The sequence below is a fragment of the Rhinatrema bivittatum genome, chromosome 1, assembly GCF_901001135.1.
Source record: "Rhinatrema bivittatum chromosome 1, aRhiBiv1.1, whole genome shotgun sequence".
In the NCBI taxonomy this organism is placed as follows: domain Eukaryota; kingdom Metazoa; phylum Chordata; class Amphibia; order Gymnophiona; family Rhinatrematidae; genus Rhinatrema; species Rhinatrema bivittatum.
Window position 1 is genome coordinate 117,521,590 of NC_042615.1, and position 12,198 is coordinate 117,533,787.

General features: G+C 42.0%; 1 protein-coding gene across 1 annotated transcript in view; it reads right to left on the reverse strand.

Moving 5' to 3' along the window:
- The window catches only part of SORBS2 (sorbin and SH3 domain containing 2), a 747,676-nt gene that overhangs the window by 309,203 nt on the left and 426,275 nt on the right, over window positions 1-12,198 (reverse strand). The window contains 1 exon segment of the mRNA XM_029586937.1: window positions 7,374-7,546. Coding sequence (XP_029442797.1) covers window positions 7,374-7,546 — 173 coding nt within the window.

A 12,198-nucleotide genomic window follows, 5' to 3' on the forward strand; every position in this document is an offset into this window, starting at 1 on the left:
CTGTGGGATGTCCATGGATTGCCAGTAGGTTTAAAGGTCAAGCATTATATAATCCCCAGGCAGAAGACAGAAATACAAATATAAAAGGGGGATATGGAAAATTGAGCTTCACTAGTGAGACCTGAAAGGGGATAAGACAAGATGGAAACCTAGATTAGAGATGAGTTGAATGATATGAAATAGAGAATAGTGGTAAATGGAGCTCACTCCAAGAAAAGAAGGGTTATCAGTGGAGTGCCTCAGGGACAAGTTGTGCATCCAATTCTATTCAATTTTATAAGTGATATTGCAGAGGGGTTGGTAGGAGAGTTTTGCCTTTTTGCAGATGACACTAAGATCTGGAACAAGGTGGCCACACTGGCCATGGCAGGCTAATGAGGGTATCGTGGTTGTCCCACTGGGAAGTCTGAGAACTGGGAAGGGATCACCCAGGAGGTCCAATACTTTGCTTGATGAAGTCATGTCCAGGCGGAAGTGACAAACGTTTAGTTATGCAACGCCTGCCTTTGCTGCCATGGCTTAGGCCCAACTCATCACCATAGTGCAGACTGAAAGCTCCTGTGGTCTGTACTTTGCCTACTTCTGATGTATGTGAGCCACTGATGTATATCAAAGTGGAGAGGGATATTGAGGTGATTATATCTAATGATGTCAAGATAGCAAAACAGTGTGATGAGATAGTGGCACCAGACAGGGTGCATAGAGAGAGGTATAACCAGCAGAAAAAAGAAGTAATACCACCTTTATAGTGAGACCTCATAAGGTGTATAGTATCTAGTTCTGGAGAATATATCTCCAAAAGGATAATTATAGATTATAGGCAGTCTAGAAGAGAGCTATTCTATGTACACTATAAGCCAATGAAATGAGGCTTAAAATCCTAATTAAGTATATCCTGTTGAGGGAAGGAATGAAATAGAGAAATTTAAATATCTCAGTGATATAAATTTAACAAGCAAGCATTTTTCAGTGGAAAAGGAGTTATAGAACAAGAAAACTTTATTTGCAATTCAAAATGGTTAGATTTAAGAGTAAAATAGGAAAATATTCACATCAGCCAGTGGCCAAAACAGTACAAGAATTCAAGAAAGAAAGGAATGATCATAAGGGCTGGATGAGAGGATATAAGGGTAATACCTGATATCTGGCAGGCTGAGCCTTGCAATAGGTATGATCAGATTAGATGGACCCTGCAGTCACTATGCACGATTGGTTTCTCTGTAATAATGTATTTGCAGGGAACAGATGGTTACTTGTCACAGCAGCTAACAGAGTTTTTGACAGACAGCAGGTCACTCTTGCTATTTCTGCCACATAAGGTATGTGTGCCTCCCTGACTGTGGGCTTATAATGCTGCCCGACTCTATGGTTATACCAGCCACATATATACAGGACTTTTGTTTTGTTACTAGGGATGTGAATTGGGCTTCGGACGATTGAAAATATCGTCGGTATTTTCAAAATCATCAGAAATCGGGGGCTCCCCCAAAACGATAGGAAAACCCCACGATATTGATCGTGGGGGTTCCCTTATCGTTTTGGGGGAGGGCGGGAAAAACGGCACACAACGGGCGCAGCCGATAAACAAAACCGCGATCGGGCCCGATGCAAAAAAACCCACATGTGAATCGGAACTGGAATCCGAATCGATTCCGGTTCCGATTCACATCTCTATTTGTTACTGGTGAGATATACTGTGAGCATAAGATTACATATGTGTTTGTATTGCAGGTATATTTATTCACAATCTATCTCCCATGCCGATGCAATCAGCATTTTACAGAAATGTTTTGGTACAAGGGCAAATATATTTAAGCTTACAGAAATGGGCATAAGCGGGCACACTCCTACACAATCAGGCACACTCCTACACAATGTTCTCCTTTTCTGTATATATTACCGCTGCATCTGGGCAAGGCATGGCTGGCTCATGTGATGTGCTCCATTTTGGTGCAGGAATGCACAGCAGAACAGAACCAGCCTCTGACACTGTAATGTTTATTACTATTTTTGGTTAGGTGATTTTTTTTTTTCAGTTCACTGCATTTCCATGCAAAAGTATTGCAAATATTTGATATAACATATCTTGGGAGTTTACTTTAAATTATTTAGGGCCTCATTTTCCAGGCCGCTCGCACGCGAAAAATCCCTTATCATGTGTGATACCAGGATGGGGGCGGAGTCGGCCCCGGAAGAGGAGGAGTCGGGGCGTCACCGCGGGACAACTGTGCGCCGACGCCGCAGACAGCGAAAAGGTAGGTGCCTTTTCGCTGCCTATTTCGCTCCCAATAGCTACACCTCCTATACTGGCGCTATTGGGAGTTGCGACCCCAGTCGCTTACACAGCGACCAGGGCTCTTACCTTCCCCACGGGTCTCCTCCCTGCGCCGCGAGCCGCGCGATTCCGGGCCGGCCTGGCCGCATGGCAGCGGCGTCCTCCTCGTGGGGACGCCGGCAAGCCCGAGGATAGCTCCGCCCCCTGCGGGGGAATGCGCGCGCGCGAGGGCTGTCCTTTTGAGCTCCCAGCACCCGGATGTGCCGATCCGCCCTCCTTCTGACGTCAGACCCGGAGGGGGATTTAAACCCGCAGCTTTCTTCTTTGCTTTGCCTTGCAACGTGGTCACTCCTTGGAGAGAGTTAGTTGCTGCTATCCTGCGTTTCTTGATCCTGGTTTGTCTCACGATTCCGCCTGCCTGCTGCCTGCCTTGATCCTGGTTTGTCTCACGATTCTGCCTGCCTGCTGCCTGCCTTAATCCTGGTTTTGTTTCACGTCTCTGCCTGTTCACTGCCTGCCTCGACTCTGGCTCGCTTCTTGGATCCACTACTTGCTGCATCCCCAGACTCCGGTACACCTCCTCGTTCCTGTCTTCAGCTACCAGTCCAGACTTCTGTCCGCCCTCGGTTTCCCTTCACGCCTGTGACTCTCCTAAGTCCCAGCGGTCCGGGTCCCTACGGGCTCCTCCTGGGGGGACCTCGGACTTCCAGGGCGAAGCCACCTAAGTCCTAGCGACCCGGGCCCTAACAGCTCCTCTGGTGGGGTCACGGGTTTCCAGGTGAAGATCCATCCCGCACTGAGTGTGTCTGCCTTCCGACCGTCCCATATTGCCGGTCGGCCCAAGGATCCACACCCGGAGCACAACAATTGGGTACAAAACCGGCAGCGATCGCACTGCGACGGTGGGATCGCTGCCGGCTAGCGCAGGCCTGCACCCCGATTCGGCCCCCTGCCCCCCGTTTCGGCCTCCCGCCCCTCAACTTCTAAAGTATCGCAGGCCTGCGATAGTTCAGAAAATGAGGCCCTTAGTGAGTAATTTAAAGGTTCTTATGTGCATAAAACTCAATATTATGCATGTAAATGGCTCTTTGAAAATTGCCCTGGTGAAACATGATTTTGCATTATTTTTATGTGCATACTAAACAGGCATTCTGGGGGATGGAAGTGGGTCAGGATTGGGATTTACATTCATACTAAACAGGCATTCTGGGGGATGGAAGTGGGTCAGGATTGGGATTTACATTCATACTAAACAGGCATTCTGGGGGATGGAAGTGGGTCAGGATTGGGATTTACATTCATACTAAACAGGCATTCTGGGGGGTGGAAGTGGGTCAGGATTGGGATTTACATTCATACTAAACAGGCATTCTGGGGGGTGGAAGTGGGTCAGGATTGGGATTTACATTCATACTAAACAGGCATTCTGGGGGGTGGAAGTGGGTCAGGATTGGGATTTACATTCATACTAAACAGGCATTCTGGGGGGTGGAAGTGGGTCAGGATTGGGATTTACATTCATACTAAATAGTCATTCTGGGGGGGTCAGAGCCGGGACAGGAATGGGATTTACATTCATACTAAATAGTCATTCTGGGGGGTCAGAGCTGGGACAGGAGTGGGATTTACATTCATACTAAATAGTCATTCTGGGGGGGTCAGAGCTGGGACAGGAGTGGGATTTACATTCATACTAAATAGTCATTCTGGGGGGGTGGGAGCTGGGACAGGAGTGGGATTTACATTCATACTAAATAGTCATTCTGGGGGGGTGGGAGCTGGGACAGGAGTGGGATTTACATTCATACTAAATAGTCATTCTGGGGGGTGGGAGCCAGGACAGGAGTGGGATTTACATTCATACTAAATAGTCATTCTGGGGGGTGGGAGCCGGGACAGGAGTGGGATTTACATTCATACTAAATAGTCATTATGGGGGGTGGGAGCCAGGACAGGAGTGGGATTTACATTCATACTAAATAGTCATTCTGGGGGGTGGGAGCCGGGACAGGAGTGGGATTTACATTCATACTAAATAGTCATTCTGGGGGGTGGGAGCCAGGACAGAAGTGGGATTTACATTCATACTAAATAGTCATTCTGGGGGGTGGGAGCCAGGACAGGAGTGGGATTTACATTCATACTAAATAGTCATTCTGGGGGGTGGGAGCCGGGACAGGAGTGGGATTTACATTCATACTAAATAGTCATTCTAGGGGGTGGGAGCCAGGACAGGAGTGGGATTTACATTCATACTAAATAGTCATTCTGGGGGGTGGGAGCCAGGACAGGAGTTGGATTTACATTCATACTAAATAGTCATTCTGGGGGGTGGGAGCCAGGACAGAAGTGGGATTTACATTCATACTAAATAGTCATTCTGGGGGGTGGGAGCCAGGACAGGAGTGGGATTTACATTCATACTAAATAGTCATTCTGGGGGGTGGGAGCCAGGACAGGAGTGGGATTTACATTCATACTAAATAGTCATTCTGGGGGGTGGGAGCCGGGACAGGAGTGGGATTTACATTTATACTAAATAGTCATTCTGGGGGGTGGGAGCCAGGACAGGAGTGGGATTTACATTCATACTAAATAGTCATTCTGGGGGGTGGGAGCCGGGACAGGAGTGGGATTTACATTCATACTAAATAGTCATTCTGGGGGGTGGGAGCCGGGACAGGAGTGGGATTTACATTCATACTAAATAGTCATTCTGGGGGGTGGGAGCTGGGACAGGAGTGGGATTTACATTCATACTAAATAGTCATTCTGGGGGGTGGGAGCCAGGACAGGAGTGGGATTTACATTCATACTAAATAGTCATTCTGGGGGGTCAGAGCTGGGACAGGAGTGGGATTTATATGTAGGATCCCAAACAGATGTAAATTCCATGCATGTGCTCTCATGTGAACCTGGCATAAACCACAAATTTTCATAACGAATGTATACATACCGTTTTGAAAATTCAGGCTAAAGTCTGCAGGCACTTTTTATCTGCATACTTTAGCTCTACAAAGGCTACTGAAAATTACCCCGTAATTGAAAAACTTTTTTGATGGTCACTGAACCCACATATATTCTATTCATAGATAGCTTAAATGTCATAGTTACAAGGGGGAAATTATCTTGATTTATTACTTGGAAAAACCACTATATAATATTTTATTGTGCCACCCCTCACCAGTGACATCCAACATGCTGAGGCAACCTGCCGCCTGATGTTCAAACTGTGCTATGTTCCAAAGGCGAGGCCAAAGGAAAAGCAGACAAGCAGAGGTGAGGTCCTAGGCTGCTAAAACCGTTGCCACAGGTCTTCATGGCGAGTCTGGCTCAGATTCTCATGACCGAGGGGCTACGCTTTTCATGGAGTTTTCATCATGACAGATCTAGCAGCTCAGGAAAGGAAGCACTCACTAACAGTGGTGAGCACTTTACTTTTGTTATTTAATACAGTATTTATTATCAGCCTATAATGAATTATGCCAAGCAGAGTTCAAACATGTTGGAGGAAACAAAGCAATACAGTAAATCAATATCACTATAAAACCTCATTTAAAATATCATAAAAATATAAAACAATAGTTACTGAATTAAAAATGTTTCTTCAAACAGAACAGCTTTTAGTTTTTTAAGGAAGACCCCCCAAGGTCAGACCCTGAGTTCTTTTAAGTAAGGCATTGCATAATTTAGGGCAACTAATGAAATAATTCAATTAAGGACTTCCTGCAAATATGTTTCATGAACATGAAGCACCTCTAGTAAACATTGAGAGGACATTGAGAGGTGTAGGAACATATTTCCTTACTAGCCTTGTTAAAAAACTGGGAGAATTTTCACTAATTGATTTCATTATTAACAACCAGATTTTAAAGTTCATTCTCTGAATTACTGGTAACCAATGTAACGTCTGCAATATTGGGGTAACATGCTCAAAATTAGGAACCTTTGCTATCAGCCTTGCTGCAGAATTTTGCAATGCACGTAAACGTGTCTTTGGCAAACCGATATATAGAGAGGTAGACTAGTCTATTGTTGTTCTAATAAAAGCTTGGCCAATAGTTCTAAAATCTTCAGGTTCAATAAGAGATTTCAAGGGACAGAGCTGCTGCAGCTTAAAATAACCTTTCACTAAAATTGCTTACATTTGCAGGATAAATTTAAATTGTGAGTCGAATTGTACTCCCAAATTTCATTCATGCTCTGCAATTTCCTAGACAAAAAATTGTGCCATGCATGCAATGCATCTCTCTGTAAGTAAATAATCAGACAAGTAAAACATCTACAGTATTCCAGGTCTAAAGGGTGAGAAGTTTGGAATAATTCCTCCAGCTGACTCTACTGTGTGGAAATGCACAGCACTAACAGACATGGGAGGCAGCCTAATTTCTTTTGGAGCATAATGCCAGTTGGTTGACACATTTCATTTTACAACCCTAAAGTGCTCTAAATTGCACTCTGTTTTGGCAAATGCATTTTCTTTTTCCACATAGGATGCTCTGATTTGTTTATTTCTATCATAGTTCCAAATGTCCTTTGCTGTCATTTTGGCTCTGGCTTTCTATAACTGAAATCTCTGCACTCACGTACAGCACAATGGGTATGTCTGGATGCAGCAGTGCACTGAAAAACAGCTCTTAGATTGCTCAGCTTGATGTAAAGTAGAACACTGCTAAGCTTTCTGGCATGGCTTCCAAAGTTTCTGTTCTTTTAATGTCAACACCTCTCTACAAGGAACTAGGGGAATTGTTACTTTCACTCCAGTGAAAGTAACAATTTGAAATAAAACCAGATCTTTCCTACTAATGTGGAATACTCTTTAACTCTTTTTTACTAAAGAATAGAAAGAGTAGAAAATCTTTTAGGGAAAATAAAAATAACCTAGATGCTAATGTTTCAAGATACAACTGAGAATATTAATTTGCGGAACTGTATTTCGGCAACGGCCCCTTCTTCTAACAGGATAGTGCATTCCTTTCATGAAGACTTGGATTACTCATACTATTATAACGCACGTTATAAGAGCAGAATGATTAAAAAATCGTTACAAAGAATAACCACCACAACGATTCTGTAAGAAAGGGGAACTGTTTCATACCGTTCTAATGGCTGTTGGGATTCCAGATTCATCAACCGGGCCGATTCCAGAATAATGTGGTGCTTTAATGACTGTGACTCTCTTTTCTTCTTCAGATGATCTGTAGATGGGTACTGTACTGCTGGTGCTGTTGCCAAGAGACTGAGCATGCTGCAAATATGACTCAGTAGATTCTGCAGAGAAAACGTGACATTCAAAGCGATGTGATCAGATTCATCCATTTCATACACTAAACCACACACGAATGTATATATATATATTATACACATACTGTACTATGCAGTAACAGAGACTTGGTTAGGCAGGGAGAACTCATACAATCATATTTCCAACTTTCATACAATACTTTGCTCAACATCCTTTATTATCGGATTGCTTTGCACACTGGTTTTCTCATATTAGCACTCTTAATAATAAATCTGAAATCTCCCTGCCCGATCAGGGGGATATGTTAAACTTAACAGTTTGGAATCAAAAAGTTTATTACATACTTTGGAACTGATTATACTGAAATAAGAAGACCAACATTTTGAAATAAAACAAGAATATTTTCTGCATGTCAATTACTTTTACCATTTTACCTCTGGGGATGTCTGGAAGTGAAAGAAATTCCAAATTGATGTGTTGCTTCCCACCACAGTGCAGCAAATGGTGTAGCATTACCCTATTGCTCAGCTTTATAGCTGTCTGACAGTTTAGCCACCCCTCATATCTGATGACTGAATATTCTTTCTGATTTTAAAAAAGGACATATAAATAGCTCTGCAATTTGGAAATGCTATTTGTTTTCCAGTACAGTAGATATATTTACTCCTTATCATGATACTCAATACTAACTGTTGATTAATTATTCACTAACCAAATTAAGAACAAGCAGCTGATATGAAAAATAAAAGTTCTAATGCTCATTATGTATGATGATGTCTTTAGCTAAAATGATTTGCATCAAGTTACAGTGCAATGCTTTAAGTTCACATGACATTGCCTTAGAAGACACAATATCATCTGCGATTACTCTGCATTCGAGGTTTTTATTTGACACATGCATAAAGATTTTTCTGAATCCTGCCCTCACTGTTCCTTCCAGTAGCAGAATTCACTCAACAATTCTAATTACCTCTGCATGGCTTCAATAGCAGGTATGACGCTGCCCACACAGTTCTACTCTGAATTTGCTGGAACTGTAAAGTTTCATGTCTTGACACTGATGGAGAGCAGGAATGGACAAACCAGTCATTAGGGAATAAAAATATCCCAGCTTCTTAAGATTTTAAACAGATTGTTGAAAATGGACAGAATGAAACCCTGAATTTGGATGTTGTAGAAGCACGCTGTTGGCATCTCAGCTTTTGGAATGCTGTTACAGATGAAAATACACAAGATCTACTGTACTCATGATATTTTTAGTGGGGGAAGGTCTGCCAACAACTCACAATCCAGCAGTGGAGATGGGGAAGAAGTAGACAGAGGCAGGGAAGAGCAAAGAGAAAAAAGCAGATGTGTGGAGACATAAAAAGAGAGAAACAATTGAAGAAAGAGTAACATTAAAAAGACAAAAATCAAACAAGAAGAATTAAACAACAAGCAGCTAAAATGTAAACTTGGTGGGAAGTAGCCTCAGAAGAAATACTTCCTCACAGAGAAAGTGGAAGATGCCTAGGATAGCCTAGGGGATCCTTTCAAAAAAAATGCTATGGCCACTGAGTAGCAACAGGAGAAAATGTTCTGCAAATACACAAGAAAGTAATAAATGTATAACGAGTAAGGCCTCTGAGGAAGGCAACGAAACAGGCACTATGTTGGGTTATACATGGGCATAATACCAGTGCCGTATGCGGAAAAATTAATGATAAGTGTCTTTTTTCCAAGTTTTTCAAGTTTTTTGAAGAAAGAATTAGTATAATAATTTATTGTTCTTAAGGAGGTGGTCTGGTGAGATGGAAGGGTGGAGAACCCAGTGATTATAATTTGGAGCACAGTATATACTTTCACTTTAACAACACAACAGTGTGGTTTCCCATGTGCAAGTGATTGTTTTAGAAACACAATTATAAGCGTAATACTATTTGCTCATTGATGAGGGTATCTCCACCTTCACAAATTCTTATTCTTCTCTCATGTGGTTTTGTTACTTTTTAGGATAGCCTACCAGCAACCATGCCAAAACTCCAAGAGTCCAGAAAGCAGGAGAGGGTTGTTTGAACAGTAGCAGTACAATCAGTGGCAAGACTTTCACACATCCATCTAGTGGAACAAGATATATGACCCAACAGCACATCACACATGATTTGAGTTTTGTGGTATGAGTAACTCTAGTCTGCCGTTTGTTACTATAGCAACGTATCTTCATTTTCCTACAGTGGCATTAGAAAATATATTCGTCTGTGTTCTTCTTTCAGCTATTTGCCTTCCATATAATGGATCCAAACATGTTTTCTTTATTTTGCACATCTTTGGTTTGCTGAAGCTTCTGTAGGTGTGCTACGATATGTCATCGCCAGGAACTTGGTATATTGTTCCACACATAAATATGCACTGTTGATTGAGGTGTCTGACCTCATGAAGGATCTGATTTTGCAAATGAAATTTGCTTGCTCCCTTCATGATTTAATAATTTCATTTTATTTTTAAGTGGGATTTGTCCACTTTCAGTTTGTTAGGTTTTCCCTTACATTCTGTTCTGTAAATGGAGTTTCATCTACTCTAACACCCATCTATGGTCTTATCAACCAGCAGTGGTCCTTCTCCAGGGTCTTCTTTAGGGAACACCGAACTGAAGTATTTGTTTAATAATTCTGCCATTTCTTCGTCTCTCTCCACACAATGCTCCTTGTCACCTTTCAATTTCACTATACCACTTCTGCCTACCTTCTTTCTCTGATATATCAGAAAGATTTTTTGGCACCACACTTTACTTCTTTGGCAATCCTTTCTTCCGCTTGACCTTTTACTTTCCTTATTTCCTGAAAGAGGCAGACTTGGACATAGTGGAGGTTACAGAGACACAGTATATAGAGAAACATGACTGGGACATAGGTATACCAGTCTATAATCTATTCAGAAAGGACAGGGTAGAAAGAAAGGGAGGAGGAGAGGCACTATAGATAATTTTATTTTAATTAATATTCTGCCTTTCATGATATTTCATAACAGATTATATTCAGATACTGCAGGGATTTTCCTATGCCCAGAGGGCTTACAATCTAAAAAAACCCTAAAAAAATAATATTAAAGCAACAGAGATTAAGTGTTTACAAGGTAAAGAGGAGGCATTGTGGATTAAGATGAAAAGAGGGAATGGAACATTCATTTATACTGATGTAATACACGGACCAGAAGAAATGGATAGAGATTCAACTGTAGATATTCACCAAGTTTCTATTAAAGGGAAGGGGAAGGTGCTATTGCTAGGTGATTTCAATTGATTGGGACTTCCCAGCTGCAGTATCATTTACAAGCAGGGAGATCCTGGAATGTCTGCAGAAAGAACTGTTTCGGCACCTGGCAAATGGACTGACATGTGAGGCGGCGTTTATAAATGTGGAGAAGGTTTCTGACGTCATAGCTGGGGGTAAATGGATAGTGTGGCTCAGTATTAAAACACAGGTGGAGGTGGTTCATTTAAAGGTGAGGGTCCTGGACTTCAGAGAAACTAACTTTGTTAAGATGGGGTAGCACCTCATCGATTCATTAAATGAATGAGATAATCTAAGGGAAGCAGAAGATCAATGGGCAAAACAAAAAGGAGATCTTATAAGGGAAACAAACCTGTTATGTAAGAGGAACAAGAAGTCACCCGGTTTTCTAAAGAAGTGACTGAAAAGGTAAGGGGAAAAAAGTTAACATTCATAACTTACAAGAGGTCGCAGAAAGATAGGCCAACAATAATCTGTAAAAGCCTAGAGAAGCCATGATCTCTGGAGTGTGCGGTCTATAAATGATTTGAAATAAATAATAAATAAATAATCCAGAAAAGTAGTCAGGAGAGTGAAGGTGCAAATGGAAGAAAAAATAGGTAATACATTAAAACAGGGGGATAGGACTTTTTTTTTAGATATGCTAGTGAAAGGAAGACGTAGTTAAATCAGAGTAGTTAAATCACAAGCGGATTGTGATACATTACAGGAAGACCTTGCAAGACTGGAAGATTGGGTATCCAAATGGCAGATGAAATTTAATGTGGACAAGTGCAAGGTGTTGCATATAGGGAACAATAACCCTTGCTGTAGTTACACGATGTTAGGTTCCATATTAGGAGCTACCACCCAGGAAAAAGATCTAGGCATCATAGTGGATAACACTTTAAAAATGTCGGCTAAGTGTACTGCAGCAGTCAAAAAAGCAAACAGAATGTTAGGAATTAATAGGAAGGGAATGGTTAATAAAACGGAAAATGTCATAATGCCTCTATATTGCTCCATGGTGAGACCGCACCTGGAATACTGTATACAATTCTGGTAGCCTCATCTAAAAAAAGATATAGTTGCGATGGAGAAGGTACAGAGAACGGCAACCAAAATGATAAAGGGGATGGAACAGCTCCCCTATGAGGAAAGGCTGAAGTGGTTAGGCTGTTCAGCTTGGAGAAGAGACGGCTGAGGGGGGATGTGATAGAGGTCTTTAGGATCATGAGAGGTCTTGAACGAGTAGATGTGAATCGGTTATTTACACTTTCGAATAATAGAAGGACTAGGGGGCATTCCATGAAGTTAGCAAGTAGCACATTTAAGACTAATCGGAGAAAATTCTTTTTCACTCAACGCACAATAAAGCTCTGGAATTTGTTGCCAGAGGATGTGGTTAGTGCGGTTAGTGTAGCTGGGTT